At 39.8% G+C, this 16,604-nt stretch overlaps 1 protein-coding gene across 1 annotated transcript; it reads left to right on the plus strand.

Annotated features, from left to right (window-relative positions):
• The first annotated feature begins 9,805 nt into the window (after window positions 1–9,805).
• LOC134616272 (tripartite motif-containing protein 16-like) lies at window positions 9,806–11,550 on the plus strand. The gene has a single exon (XM_063461007.2). It carries the CDS (start codon window positions 9,818–9,820, stop codon window positions 11,495–11,497), a length of 1,680 nt encoding a protein of 559 aa, XP_063317077.1. The 5' UTR covers window positions 9,806–9,817; the 3' UTR covers window positions 11,498–11,550.
• Window positions 11,551–16,604: the final 5,054 nt, after the last annotated feature.

Consider the following 16,604-nt stretch of genomic DNA (forward strand, 5'->3'; position numbering starts at 1 on the left):
TGTTTCTGAGTTTTTAAAGGAGATCTTTCCTGTGACTGTTTATGGAGGCTATCACTGCTCATCATCATTTTGATTTACTCAAATATTTCTCCACATGAAAATGTAAACGTCTCTATCCTCTAAATGTTTCTGGAATATTTGTATTGAAAAATGTCGACATTTCTCTTCATGAGTATGGCAGACCATGTGTGTGTGTTTGTGTTTGTTTTTGTCAAAATCATCAAACAAATGAGGAAAAACTGATTTTAATGAATGAATTCATATATTGTGTTGATGTTTTATTGTGTGAATAAACTGGAAGGTTTGACTATAAATCAAACTTTGAACAAAGTCTTTTCTTCTGTCTTCATTCCAGGATCTCACTCAAATCTGATGCAGAAAATATGAAACTAATCTGAGAGAATAACTGAAGCAGTTTTCCTCCTGAAGCATCACAAAGTTCAGAGTTCATGTTTAGAGCAGAAGATTCAGCAGTCGCTCTGTGACCTTTCAACTTTCTTCACTAAAACAGCTTCATTACAGAGAAACAAGTCACATTTTCTTAAGTCCTTTCAGATGTTTGTAATGGTCCTTGAATGCAGCATCAGTGTTACAGGTTTAAAAGGTCACTTTCTGTTGTGTTCAAAGATTTCCTTCAGATATGGTCTTTAATCAGTAAAGCCAGTGATACAGCAGTGTCATTAGCTGTGTTATTGGCACCAGGCTGTGTTTATGTATGTATTTAATTCTGTCTGAGGATGTCTTCAGCATGAAATGATCATTTGCTCAGCTGCTGTGTCTCATCTCTTATCAGACATTGGTTGGAACAGAGTTTTGTTGCTGACCATCTGACAAGAGGCTGAAGAAAAGCTTCAGGCTTCATTTGGACACTACGTTGGACAGAAGTCTCCACAAAAATGACTCAGAAACACAAATATTATTAATGAAAGTCCAAATTTCAAAAAGGGGTCATACATGATCCTGAGAAATGTCCTTGAACATTTGAACATGAGTCAGAGGGTTGTCAGGTTTCTACACTGCATCGTGGCATCAAGCCTGAGATGTCTGTGTGAACAAGTATGGAGGACACAAATGCACAGACGGAGTCGAGCTGTTTACTGCTGATGAGGAAGGAAAATCGTCTGTTGGATATTAAAGCAGCATTTATTAGAGTAAGAACAGATACTTGTGTCCTTCATTTGATCCCTGTCAATTTACAGAAGACTTAAGGACCCTTTGACTTCTAACATACAGCTGCATGTTTACAATTTTATTATTTATTTATTTATTTCTAGCAAAGCGAGACTTTACTGATTAAAGACACATAATCAGACATATTACTGTTACTTTCTGAAAAAGACTCACATAAAGCAGATTTATCACAAGCAAACATCAAGACACATCCTTCATGGCTTAAAGTTGCAGTGGGACTCTTTCGCCATCTGGTGGTTGTAACAGTTATGACAACTGTTCCTGCATATATGTTCCTCCTCAGTGTGAAGAAGACTGGACTCCAAGCTGCTCCTGCTGATCACTGCGTGTTCCTCCTGTGTCTAAAATCTATTTCCATTATGAATCAGGAAACTGTTTGCACCAATCATAAAGGCAATAAAATACGTCACACACTAAGAAATAACAAAAAGGAATTGTGGATTTCAAGGAGATTTTTCCCTCGTTTTTTGAAATCGTAAGAATACAAACTAATGCAAGACTGTCATGTTTTCATAAGTTTGTAGAGACACTGTTCTGTTGTATTCTAGGACATCAGTCACTTTTTAAATGCATGCTACTCCTCCTCTTCATCATCATCATCATCAGCACCCATGACCTCCTTTTAGTCTTTGTTTTGTTATTTTTCAGAGTTCAGGAGACGTTCTTATGGGATTTCCACAGTGTACAAGTACTGTTTAGACCCTTTACCTAAAAGAAAAGAGTAAAGTACAAAGTAGATTTACTCACTGCAGGAAAATAATGCCTCAATCTGATATATTGTCTTATATGACAAACTGAAACTGATGCATCAAAGTGTAAGCAGCATTTTCCTGTTACAGCTGGTCTAGATGGAACTGATCTGATCTCCTTTATGTACAGGTAGATATCCAGTGGGTTTGCTAAGGGTCACAGATGAGGGGCTGTGTGAGATGTTTAATGGGAAAGGAAATAAAACCATTGTTCCAGACCTGCAGCTAAGATACTCGAGTATCTTCAAATATGAAGCTGAGTATTACTTCCATACTTTCCTCCACTGCTGATGACCTTGTTACCTGCTGCTCCCTGTTAATGATCAGCCTCAGTTCTGATAGTAAACTGTTGGCTCTCGTTCTGTCAGGTTGTTGCTCAGTGACGTCTTGTTTTCATTTTCCTTCTTCTTCAAATGTGTCTTCCTTTAACTCTTTGCTTTTGTTTCTGCTTCAAACACCAAATGATACACGTGCTGCACCTCTGATGGTTTGTCAGAGAGCAGAACAATTTACATTACAGAGAATATTTTACAGTTGAACAAACTTTAAATGCATCATGTGTTTCTCATCACTGGCTGTTTTATAGTTGTGACTCTTTGATTTGCTGTGTTGCTCTTAAGCAATATACACTTACAGTAAGTTACTTTCAGAGTATACCACACATTGAGTACATTTGTTTACGTGAATTATCACTCTCACTATTCAGATCATGTTTTTCCTCTAAAGTGTGCTCACTGGTTTTTCCAGCTGCTGTGAAATGTTTCTGCCTGACTGTAAAGATGGAAATAAACACAGATGGAAACACTGAGTCAGAGTGTTGCTGCTGGTTAGTCAGTATATTAACAGAACATGGTTCATAAAACTGCTCCTACAAATGTTTTTGAATCATCTTTAAAGACACTTATCTTTATTTTCGGTCTTTGTGGTTTAGGACTTTATAATGAAGTAGTTTCTTAATTCAAAGGTAATTTAACTTAAACTTATTTTTCCTATTTTAATACTTAAATAGTTAATAATTAACTTTTTGTTCATTTTGTCTAAATTCCGGGGAAAGAAAAAAGTTTTTATTTGTTTAAGATTCAATGAAATCGTATTTTTACATAGTGGAAGATGTTATTGACCTGAAAAAATACTACAGGTATAAATGGAAACTACAGTTTATTTCTGTTATTTCCTGTGATAGTGTTTGTACACTCGCTCATGATAACTGTTCATTCAGCTGCTGTTTTTGTCTGCTGGACATCTTTAGCTTTCAGTAAGGATGCATTCATAGATCAGCACATCTTTTTGAACCACATTTCTTATGAGACTCAGAGTTTACATTTTGGAAATGTGGTGAGACCTGGGGTAGAAAGAGACTGAAGCCAGCTTCAACCTCGGCAGTTTTGTGTGTCAAAGTCAAGTCAAAGTTAGCGTGTTTGTCAAGGACCATACACAGGAATTTGAAACTGTAATCCTCCCATGGCCCCCAGTGTACACTAAAACAATATAAAGATAAAAAGATAAAAATAAAATAAAAGTCTTATGTACAACACAATGCTATACTATACAATTATTTAAACAGCAGTGTTCAATACAATCATAGTGATTGTGCACAAGTTCCTGTGCAAGTGGGGGTGGGGGGTTCAGAGGAAAGAGGTGAATGCAGGTCTGGAGTTCGTGTGTGAGAGCAGGGAGTGAATTCAGCATCCTGACAGCCTGATGGATGAAGCTGTCTCTCAGTCTGCTGGTTCTGGCCCGAAGGCTGTTCAGTCTCCTTCCTGATGGCAGCAAACTGAAGAAGCTGTTGGACGGATGAGTGGAGTTACCTGTAATGCAGAGGGCTTTCCAGGTGAGGCGGGTGCAGTAGATGTCCTGGAGGGGGGGAAGAGAAGTACCCATGATCCTCTCCGCTGCTCTCACTACCTGTTGTAACTTTTTCCAGCAGGACCCAGTGCAGGAGCCATACCACACAGTGATGCAGCTGGTGAGGATACTCTCAACAGTGCCTCTGTGCTCTGTGCTCATAATGGGGGTTGAGGCTTTTGCTCTCCTCAGTTTGCGGAGGACGTAGAGTCGCTGTTGGGCTTTACTGACCAGTGATGCTGTGTTTTTTGACCAGGAGAGATCTTCTGAGATGTGCACACCCAGGAACTTGGTGCTGCTGCTTACCCTCTCCACAGCAGCACCATTGATGGTTAGTGGGGTGTGCAGGGTTTGAGTTCTCCTGAAGTCTATGAAGATCTCCTTAGTCTTCTCCACATTCAGGGACAGGTTGTTGTTGCTGCACCACTCGGACAGATAGTAAACTTCACACCTGTAGTAGGTCTCATCGTTGTTGCTGATGTGACCTACCACAGTTGTGTCGTCTGCAAACTTAATGAAAAGGTTGGAGCTGTGTGGTGGTGTGCAGTCGTGGTTCAGCAGAGTGAAGAGAAGGGGGCTCAACACACATCCTTGGGGAGCGCCGTACTCAGTGTTCTTGTGCTGGAGGTGTTGCTGCCGACCCGTACTGTCTGCTGTCTTCCTGTCAGGTAATCCAGCAGCCAGTTACAGCCAGGTGCTGATCCCCAGCACATCCAGTTTGTGAATGAGTTGCTGGGGAATGATGGTGTTGAATGCTGAACTGAAGTCTATGAACAGCATTCTAACATATGAGTCTCTAGTGTCCTGATGGGCGAGGGCTGAGTGAAGGGCGTTTAAAACTGCTTCATAATGATGGAGGTGAGTGCAACTGGATGGTAGTAATGAAAGCAGGAGGGAGATGACTTCTTCGGTACAGGAATGATGGTGGAGGCTTTGAGGCATGTGGGAACAACAGCCTGGCTCAGTGATGTGTTAAAGATTTCTATGAAGACATCTGTGAGTTCTGCAGCACAGTTCTTCAGTGCTCATCCCGGGATGTTGTCAGGACCTGGGGCTTTGAGTGATCCTAGCAAGGGATCTCCACACAGTGTCTGGGGATAGTGTCACCACCCGATTGTTGGGGGGGTCTTCTGTGCGGGGGTGAAGGTCTGTGCCTCAAAGTGAGCGAAGAATTTGTTTAGCTCATCTGGTAAAGACATGAAACCAACAACGGTCTGTGGAGTGGGCTTGTAGTCTGTGATGGTCTGTATTCCTCGTCACAGCCTCCGAGTGTCTCAGCCGTCGCTGAAGCTTTGTGAAATCCTCCTGGAGTACTGCCTTTAGCGAGACCTCTGTCTGCTCGAAAACATGTTAGTCGGTCGAGTTGAATGTCACTGTCGGGAATGTTATTGTTAAGCCAAGTTTCCACAAAGATGAAGACACAACACTCTGTCACTGTCACCGAAGTAAGCGTACGTGGTTAACACAGTCGCACAAACACCTAAAACTGATCAAAATTTAAAACAGCATATTAAACATAAATATGTGCCAGTTACCAGAACTTATATGTGGTTTCACTGAGGTTTAATTATGCTCAGTTTCTCAATACTGGCATGTTGAAAATAAATTAAAATAAATATGTTTAAGTTAACCAGTATAATGAATCAGAAAATAGAGTAACAGTGATTTTAATAACAGACCTTACCAAGAGTCTGACCGTGGTGTGTGTGTGTGTGTGTGTGGTGCAGGATGAGGGTGTAATGAAGGTATGGTTAAGTAGTGAAGATATAACATTGGTTATTTTAATATTGATATTAAAGGAAAGGGCACTCATACAAAAGTTTGTTATGTTTTATTGATTATTTGGCTTTAGGTTTTGCTTGTGGGCAGTTTTTCAGCTGCTACTGTCTGTCTAGGAAAATAAATTTCAATTAGTATGGGAAGCTGGTGGAAAACAATATTTTTACACTTGCCTTTTGGATAAGATTGTCTTAGCTGTGGTTTCTCTTGATGGTGTGCCAGCCAAAAGGGTCTCCAGACAGCTTTAGTGCCCTTTTAAAGTTCCTGGTGGTACCAAGTGATTAAAGAGAGGACTGAATAGACATATTAGTTTATTGTAGATTGTAGTCAGGTGGCTGCGGAAGTGTAGAGCTGCCACCCGGGCAAAAGAAAAATATAGCTATATCACGTTATAACATGAAAACTTTATTATTCTAACAGTATAATTATCACATTCATACAAAATAATATTTATATTGTAAGAACGTGAAATATGTTTTGTAATAACGTGATATTATATTGTACAAACATGAAAAGTATATTGTTAGAACAATAAAGTTCACATTATAACGTGATATAGCTCTATTTTTCTTTTGACTGGGTGGCAGCTCTACGCTTCCGTACTTCACCAAGTGGGAAATATTTTATTTAATAGTTGTAATTATGGTTTTTATGTCTACAGCATTGATTTGATATTAATAATAATTATTAGATAAGAAATGTGTGTGTGGTTTAGTTTCGTATGTAACCACAGATAGCGGTATGGCTTCAGGGCAAATTAGCAGCAGTCTATAAAGAGCTGCCAGTTAAACAAGGAAGGTTTATTCATCTAAATGATTTATTATTGAAATAGACATGACATTATCCCCCCCCCCCCCCCCCCCCCCCCAAAAAAAAAAAATATGTACAAAGCACCACATCAGCCTGATATCACACAGAACTGTCACATGACATCAAACACAAGCTCTGCAGAGTGGGCGATCATAATGAAGCAGTTCATTTTTTAAGCTGCAGATTCAAGCTGCTCTTCATAGTTTTGTCCACCAGATGTCACCAAAGAGGTTTGTGTTGAAAAGCTTTGAGTAATGAACCGTTTTTTCAATGCAAGCTTCAGAAAGCTTCATTTGGACATCAGAGGCCGTCTGATGTTAAACACGTGCCATGGGTTGTTGTCCTGTGGTTTCTTGATGTTTTTACTATTAAAATATATAATCTTATAATCAATCTCATAGGTTGTGAGTATGCTTGTGCTGTGGGGTCCCTGCTTCCACCTGATTAAGTAATTAACCAGCAGTCAGGTACGTTTATATCCTCCTGAGAACCAGCCTATTCATTTATGTCCTCTGTAATAAACATTTGTTTTTGGTCTCTATCTTTTGACTTATTTGAGCTATCGTAATAAGTCTCAATGTACTAAATAGAGGAGATCCTGTCTTTCCATTGATAGCGCATGTGTTTGGGTGGCCTCTTTTAGCTCCAAAGAGGAAGGAAATCACAAAAAACATTCAATGGGAAGATTAATTTTTCCTCGATCATCAGGAAGATATATCATATACTATAACTTCTATAATTATAAGTATGTGTATCATATTTTAGATCTGGGAGCAGAGCTGCTGATGAACTGGTTTTTATTTAGGAACAGGCAGAGCGTCCTCTCTTCCTGGCTCCAAGTCTATAATTATGTCGCACACTGATTCACTCTCTCTCGCACAAAATCACCAAAACACAGCACAAATCCCACCAATGATTCAATTCCTTATAAATCATCGAATCAGGTACTGAAGCAGTGACGTGCTGAATGAAGCTTCAGACGTCATTGATCACGTGACTCTGTTCAGACAAACCAAGCCTCAGCACAGCGTTTCTGAAGCAGTGTGTTGATTTTTTTGACACACGTGCCGGAGCTTCAGCTTCAAACGGGCCGTCACCATCAGAGGCTGTTGCTGGAACCATGTCCCACTACTGGGCTACTCTGTTTTATTCTGTGTTATGTTTTTGAATGTGAATTTTCTGTGTTAAGAATAAGAAAGAAAATGTAATTAAGTGATTTTAAAGTTTGTGTTAAATCTTGTAAGTCAGAGAGAGAGAGAGAGAGATGAGGTGTGGGTGGACATGAGATGATTAAATGTCAACAACTTGATTGGCCCAAGTGTGAAGATGTGACGTCCAGTGAGGGAAGGGGGGAGAAAGGGTGAGCAGGTATAAAAGTGAGGTGAAGAAGAGATTCGGGGTTCTTCCCTTTTGTCCTCTGTGAGATGAGCAGTTCAGAAGTTTGGATCTAAGAGGTTCACAGTTAAAGTTTGGCTCAATGTGTGTGTGGCACAGGGAAACAAGGACTGAGCGCTGTGTAGTCCCACATAAAGTCAGACACCTGGTCACCCTCGGTGGACCATGGCATGGTCTATATGGAGGATACAGACACTGCTGAAAACATGACTCTGTCTGGTTTAGATGATAAAATGTCTTTACTTTAGGAGGCTGTGGCTCAGAGTACATTCACATAATGCCTTTGAATAAATGTAAAAAGCTTGTTTTTCTCCTGCTTTGATTTCTTTGTCCAGGTAGAAATTCTGCTTTTTGCCTCTAAAATCTGAAACAGTTTGAAACAAAGTTTGGCGCTCTAATCCTCTCTGTGTTTGTCCTTTGGTCAGATGGTGATATTGAATGAAATATTCCAGTATTCAGTAGCTCAGCAGCTTTGTAACATGTGGTTTTGCACACTGTTCAAACCTCAGATGTTTGTGTAAACAAGTGTGGAGGACACAAACTCACGGGGGGAGGAAGGACATTTACTGTTGATGTGTCTGACATTTAGTCTCCATGAGTTCTCATAAGACTGAAGAACTCTGTGATCTCTAACATGCAGCTGTATGTTTTGAAATGATGTGTCTCATTCTCTGGACTTTACTAGACAACGAGTGAAGAACATATAACGAATATCATCTTTAAAGTGATGAATAATAACTCTGCCTCTGTGTCTTCATAAAAAGATCGTACTTCTGAAAGGTCAGAGGGCAGCATCCACTCTGGTTTTACACAGTTTTGCAGGTTTAGCTCTTCTGAAGTTCAGCACCTGCTTTTTCAACCAATCAGAAGCCAGTATTGTAGAGAGTTCATATTTCTTTTCATGCAATTGAATAATTTTGAATGTTTAGGTGAATATTTATATTTAGAGTATTTTCTCGATCAGTGTCAAGAAAACTGAATTAAAATCCTGAGTCTACTATATATTTGCACCATGAATAAATGAATTGTTTGCACCAGTAATAAATAATCAGATACATCAAATTTTCATCAATTATTTAAACAAAATGAACCATCGCACCAAACAAAACAACAATTCAACAGACAGTTCTATTAAACTGGATGATTCAAAGTGCTGCTATAACTGCACAACAAAACTGCAGTGAGAAAAGCTTTGGATGTTCAGTTTAGTTATAATGACAGTTAAACAACTAAAATACTCGATTAAGTAGGTGAGACAAAGTTACATTTACTGGATCAGTTTAAGACCAAAATACATTTGAATGAATTACTGACATGGACACTTTGTAAAAAATTACTAAACAGTTCAGGCAAAATTTTACTAAAACCTTGAATTAAACTTGACATTTTTCATTTCAAGCACATCTTGATATTTTCATTTAAACTCCACTGTCACTGTGTACACAGGAAAAACTACAAAATAGTGATTTGTTTGTTTTTGTAAACATTGTGGACCGATCTGCATTTGTTATTGCTAAATTTAAATATTTGTTACTATTTAATGATCATAATCTCATTTGAACACAGGTTTGATTTAGTGGAGTCAGTTGTTCCCAAGCATCATTCTGTAAGTGTGAGAATGAACTAAGATTAGAAAATGTCAAAATATAAAGTGTCATTTATTTTTATTCATCACAGCATCATAAACTTTGCTGAACTTTTTGAAATATAGAATAACCTCGCTGAGTGTTGACTGTCAAATTTCAAGCATCCAAGTAAAGTTAAACTATTAAACTTTAACTGGGTCAGACTTGTTACTGCATGCTGTAACCAAATATACCACACCCTGCGTCACCAGAATGGCTCTTTAGTGCCTCCCTTCACAGATGTGTCTGTATCAGGATGGGTCTAAACAACATGGTGTAAATGCAGTTGCTGGTGAGCCTCATTTCCTGTAGGAGGTGAACAAGAGCAGAGATCTGTTTCCCTTCAGAGCACAGAGGTTGTTTCTGTTCAGAGAAAGTCAAACTGTCTGACAGTCACTGAGAGACAGTGAAACGGCACAGCACATGAATCAAATGGATCAAACAAAATTCTGCTGTTCAGTCTGTTTGGATCTACTGAAGGATCCGGTGACTATTCCCTGTGGACACAGCTACTGCATGAACTGTATTAAAACCCACTGGGATGAAGAGGAAAACAAGAGAATCTACAGCTGCCCTCAGTGCAGACAGACTTTCACAGCGAGGCCTGTCCTGGTGAAAAACACCATGTTAGCAGATTTAGTGGAGGAGCTGAAGAAGACTGGACTCCAAGCTGCTCCTGCTGATCACTGCTATGCTGGACCTGAAGATGTGACCTGTGATGTCTGCACTGGAAGAAAAATGAAAGCCTTCAAGTCCTGTTTATTCTGTCTGGCATCTTACTGTGAGAAACACCTTCAGCCTCATTATGATTCACAAACATTCAAGAAACACAAGCTGGTGGAGCCCTCCAAGAAGCTCCAGGAGAACATCTGCTCTCGTCATGATGAGGTGATGAAGATGTTCTGTCGTACTGATCAGCAGAGTATCTGTTATCTCTGCCCTGTGGATGAACATAAAGGCCATGACACAGTCTCAGCTGCAGCAGAAAGGACTGAGAGGCAGAGAGAGCTGGAGGTGAGTCGACAAAACATCCGGCAGAGAATCCAGGACAGAGAGAAAGATGTGAAGCTGCTTCAACAGGAGGTGGAGGCCATCAATCAGTCTGCTGATCAAACAGTGGAGCACAGTGAGAAGATCTTCACTGAGCTGATCCATCTCATCCAGAAAAGAAGCTCTGATGTGAAGCAGCAGATCAGATCCCAGCAGGAAACTGAAGTGAGTCGAGTCAAAGAGCTTGAGGAGAAGCTGGAGCAGGAGATCACTGAGCTGAAGAGGAAAGATGCTGAGCTGAAGCAGCTCTCACACACAGAGGATCACATCCAGTTTCTACACAACTACCCCTCACTGTCAGCACTCAGTGAGTCTACAGACTCATCCAGCATCAATATCCGTCCTCTGAGCTACTTTGAGGATGTGACAGCAGCTGTGTCAGAGGTCAGAGATAAACTACAGGACATTCTGAGAGAGGAATGGACAAACATCTCACTGACAGTCACTGAAGTGGATGTTTTACTGTCAGATCCACCAGAGCCAAAGACCAGAGCTGAATTCTTAAGATATTCATGTGAAATCACACTGGATCCAAACACAGCACACAAACAGCTGTTATTATCAGAGGGGAACAGAAAAGCAACTGGAGTGAAACAACAACAGTCTTATTCTGATCATCCAGACAGATTCATTTATTGGCAGCAGGTCCTGAGTAGAGAGAGTCTGACTGAACGTTGTTACTGGGAGGTGGAGTGGAGAGGGGGAGGAGTTTATGTAGCAGTCGCATACAAGAATATCAGCAGAAAAGGATTGGGTAATGAATGTGGATTTGGACATAATGACAAATCGTGGTCATTAGATTGTGACAACAACAGTTATACATTTTGGTACAACAACATCCAAACTCATGTCTCAGGTCCTCGTTCCTCCAGAGTAGGAGTGTACCTGGATCACAGAGCAGGTATTTTGTCCTTCTACAGCGTCTCTGAAACCATGACTCTCCTCCACAGAGTCCAGACCACATTCACTCAGCCGCTCTATGCCGGACTGAGGCTTTACTACGATTATGATGATGATTGTGGAGCCACTGCTGAGTTGATTAAAGTGAAATAGACTGAAGTCTTTCATTTTGTGGGTTTAAATCTGTATTTTAGTTTCATTTTATTTTCTCTCCATCATTTCTGCACAGATATCAGCTGTCAGTCAAACATTATGGGTGGTACCTCCACATCTTCTAGTTGTTCTCTTCATGTTTCTGAGTTTTTAAAGGAGATCTTTCCTGTGACTGTTTATGGAGGCTATCACTGCTCATCATCATTTTGATTTACTAAAATATTTCTCCACATGAAAATGTAAACTTCTCTGTCCTCTAAATGTTTCTTCAATATTTGCATTGAAAAATGTCAATATTCCGGCTCACTTGGTTGTTCACTATCCAATGAGATGGCAAGCAAAATCATTTGTTTTAAAACTTTACAACTACATAAGAAGTGGCTGCCGTCACTAAAAAATTATTTTCGGGCTGCTCAGCTGAAGACAGTGGTCAATTGGTGTGATACAAGCTACGAAGCACAATGGAAGACTATTGAGGAGAGCATGTTTTCCTCTCCAATACAAGCTGTCTTGATGGATTCGAACATTTGAGAATGTATAGACAAGGTTTGCAACCCCTGGGTGTCATGTACACTTACTGTATGGAGAAACGTTGTGAAGGAATTTAAATTGGAACGGGATTTGGCTTTATTTAAGTGGTATGCATATGACTTTGTCCCGAACAAACTGGACTCACGTTTTAAAAGTTGGTCCGCTAAAGGGTTATCTACACTCGATAGTTTGATTAAGGATGGGAACATAATTAGTTTTGACACACTGAAACAGAAGTACAATCTGGAAAAACAGGACTTTTACCGATACTTGCAAATAAGTCATTATATAAAAACAACAATCGGAGTGATGTCAAACACTAATGTGGAATTGGTAACTCTGTTTAGACAGGCGTATAGAGGGGATGTCAATACAAGACTTATCTCCTTCCTGTATACCTTTCTTATAAATAAGCTTCCCCACTCAACTGACTATGTGAAGACGTTATGGGAAAAGGAGGGAGGGGTGTGTATTTCAAGGGATGAATGGACTCAGATGTGGGAACGGCAATGGAGGAGTACTTCCTCCAGCAGTTGGAGGGAATTTGGATGGAAGTCTTTGATAAGGTTTTTTATCACTCTGTGTCAAAAGGCTCATTACGATGGGAATCCTCCCGTGTGTTGGAGAAACTGTGGACACCAACGAGCACACCACACCCATATTATGTGGGATTGTTCTTTGCTCCGGACATACTGGAAAGACATTCATGGAACACTACAAGGCATTTTTGACTGTAAATTCCCCTTGGACATGAAGACAATCTTTTTTGGATGTATGCCGCAGAACTGGTCTAAAAATGACACATGTTTGTTAAGAGCTTTACTTGTTGCAAGTAAGAAATGTATAACTAAGAAATGGTTATTGCAAGATATACCGACTTTGTCATTATGGTGGGAAATTACGCTAGAGATTGATAGGATGGAGGAGTTAATAGCTTATGTCAATGACAGGGTGTGTTGGTTCCGTTCGTGTTGGGATAAGTGGGTCCTATACACCAAAACCCATAAGCCGAATCTTATTTTCAAAGCTTGAAATTACCAATCTAACTAACTGGTCTGATTGTTCAGTGCTTCTTTTCTTTTCTTTTCTTTTTTCTCTTTTCTCTTTTTTCTTTCTTTCTTGTTTTTTCCTTGTAAATTGTGTTGACCAATGCCTGTAATCAGCTTAGTGAAGTAAAAGTTTAGAAATAAAGAATTAAAAAAAAGAAAAATGTCAATATTTCTCTTTATGAGTATGGCAGACCATGTGTGTGTGTTTGTGTTTATTTTTGTCAAAATCATCAAACAAATGAGGAAAAACTGTGATTTTAATGAATGAATTCATATATTGTGTTGATGTTTTATTGTGTGAATAAACTGGAAGGTTTAACTATAAATCAAACTTTGAACAAAGTCTTTTCTTCTGTCTTCATTCCAGGATCTCACTCAAATCTGATGCAGAAAATATGAAACTAATCTGAGAGAATAACTGAAGCAGTTTTCCTCCTGAAGCATCACAAAGTTCAGAGTTCATGTTTAGAGCAGAAGATTCAGCAGTCGCTCTGTGACCTTTCAACTTTCTTCACTACAGTATTAGTCAATGTCAAGTCAAAAGAAACTGTATTGTAATCTCTACTATATCTAGTGCAGCATACAGAGAGACAAGACTATGAGGCTTCGGTTAGATCAGTGCAAAAAAGGCAATAAATAGATAAAGAAAGGAGAAAAAAAAAAGTAAACGCTTAAGTCTAAGGTGATCAAGAGACTTTTCAATTAGAATTTACAATTTACAGTTTGGAGTTTAAAGTGACCAGTGTAGCAGCTCGTAAACCTGGAGTAAATAAATGTCCATAGAGCAGCGTGTCTTACAGAGGCAGTGGTGTGTAAAATGCAAAAATGCAAAAGAGTCGGTTAGCAGTTTGTGTGGGTGTGTGTGGTGGGGGAGAGAGGGAGGGCTGGTAGTGAGTTTAGGAGGGCTTGTGGGAAAAAGCTGTTCCACAGTCTGGGGGATCGGGCGCCGATGCTGCAGTAGCGTCTGCAGGATGGAAGGAGAGAAAAGAGTATATGTGAGGGGTGAGAGGGGTCAAGCACGATGCTGGAGGCCTTACTGATGCAGCGGTTTTGTAGCAGAGGGAGAGATGTTCAGATGATCTTGGCAGCTGCTTTAACAATGCATTGTAGTTTGCTGAGATCACCAACATTGCAGTTGCCAAACCACACGGAGATGCAGCTGGTCAGAACACTCTCAATGGTGCCCTGTAGAACGTGGTGAGGATAGCAGGAATGAGGTTGGCCCGCTTCAGGCGTCTCAGGAAGTGGAGGCGCTGCTGGGCCTTTTTTTTTGGTGATGGGGGTGGTGTTGGTGGTCCAGGTGAGGTTGTCTGAGATGTGAACTCCCAGGAGCTTGATGCTGGTAACACTCTCTACCATGGAACCACGGATGCTGAGTGGTGTGTGAGTGGAGTCTTCCTGAAGTCGACAATCATCTCCTTACACTTGTTCACAACAAATCATTTCAAATGAAGTCTGTTACAGTTTAACAACTAGTTGATGAGTACAGTGAAACAGTCATGGTGACCACAGAACAGCTGAAGACTGAACTGAGGTGAGGATGACACTCAGTGTTTAAAAGGTCACTTTCTGTTGTGTTCAAAGATTTCCTTCAGATATGGTCTTTAATCAGTAAAGCCAGTGATACAGCAGTGTCATTAGCTGTGTTATTGGCACCAGGCTGTGTTTATGTATGTATTTAATTCTGTCTGAGGATGTCTTCAGCATGAAATGATCATTTGGTCAGCTGCTGTGTCTCATCTCTTATCAGACATTGGTTGGAACAGAGTTTTGTTGCTGACCATCTGACAAGAGGCTGAAGAAAAGCTTCAGGCTTCATTTGGACACTACGTTGGACAGAAGTCTCCACAAAAATGACTCAGAAACACAAATATTATCAATGAAAGTCCAAATTTCAAAAAGGGGTCATACATGATCCTGAGAAATGTCCTTGAACATTTGAACATGAGTCAGAGGGTTGTCAGGTTTCTACACTGCATCGTGGCATCAAGCCTGAGATGTCTGTGTGAACAAGTATGGAGGACACAAATGCACAGACGGAGTCGAGCTGTTTACTGCTGATGAGGAAGGAAAATAGTCTGTTGGATATTAAAGCAGCATTTATTAGAGTAAGAACAGATACTTGTGTCCTTCATTTGATCCCCGTCAATTTACAGAAGACTTAAGGACCCTTTGACTTCTAACATACAGCTGCATGTTTACAATTTTATTATTTATTTATTTCTAGCAAAGCGAGACTTTACTGATTAAAGACACATAATCAGACATATTACTGTTACTTTCTGAAAAAGACTCACATAAAGCAGATTTATCACAAGCAAACATCAAGACACATCCTTCATGGCTTAAAGTTGCAGTGGGACTCTTTCGCCATCTGGTGGTTGTAACAGTTATGACAACTGTTCCTGCTTATATGTCCCTCCTCAGTGTGAAGAAGACTGGACTCCAAGGGGAAAGTAAATAAAACCATTGTTCCAGACCTGCAGCTAAGATACTCGAGTATCTTCAAATATGAAGCTGAGTATTACTTCCATACTTTCCTCCACTGCTGATGACCTTGTTACCTGCTGCTCCCTGTTAATGATCAGCCTCAGTTCTGATAGTAAACTGTTGGCTCTCGTTCTGTCAGGTTGTTGCTCAGTGACGTCTTGTTTTCATTTTCCTTCTTCTTCAAATGTGTCTTCCTTTAACTCTTTGCTTTTGTTTCTGCTTCAAACACCAAATGATACACGTGCTGCACCTCTGATGGTTTGTCAGAGAGCAGAACAATTTACATTACAGAGAATATTTTACAGTTGAACAGAAACTTTCACTTTTTTCCTCTAAAGTGTGCTCACTGGTTTTTCCAGCTGCTGTGAGATGTTTATGCCTGACTGTAAAGATGGAAATAAACACAGATGGAAACACTGAGTCAGAGTGTTGCTGCTGGTTAGTCAGTATATTAACAGAACATGGTTCATAAAACTGCTCCTACAAATGTTTTTGAATCATCTTTAAAGACACTTTATTGTTCTGTTTTTGTGTTTTGGCATTTCGGTGCTAATTTCTTGTTTTAATGGTACTCTAATTTAAACTGATTTTTCCTATTTTAATACCTAAATAAATAATCATTTATTTTTTGTTCATTTGTCTAAATTCTGGGAAAAGAAAAAAGTTTTTATTTGTTTAAGATTCAATGAAATCGTATTTTTACATAGTGGAAGATGTTATTGACCTGAAAAAATACTACAGGTATAAATGGAAACTACAGTTTATTTCTGTTATTTCCTGTGATAGTGTTTGTACACTCGCTCATGATAACTGTTCATTCAGCTGCTGTTTTTGTCTGCTGGACATCTTTAGCTTTCAGTAAGGATGCATTCATAGATCAGCACATCTTTTTGAACCACATTTCTTATGAGACTCAGAGTTTACATTTTGGAAATGTGGTGAGACCTGGGGTAGAAAGAGACTGAAGCCAGCTTCAACCTCGGCAGTTTTGTGTGTGTGTGAAGCAGAAAGATAAGAGCTGTGTGGCCAACTCATCA

The sequence above is a fragment of the Pelmatolapia mariae genome, linkage group LG18 (genome assembly GCF_036321145.2).
Source record: "Pelmatolapia mariae isolate MD_Pm_ZW linkage group LG18, Pm_UMD_F_2, whole genome shotgun sequence".
In the NCBI taxonomy this organism is placed as follows: domain Eukaryota; kingdom Metazoa; phylum Chordata; class Actinopteri; order Cichliformes; family Cichlidae; genus Pelmatolapia; species Pelmatolapia mariae.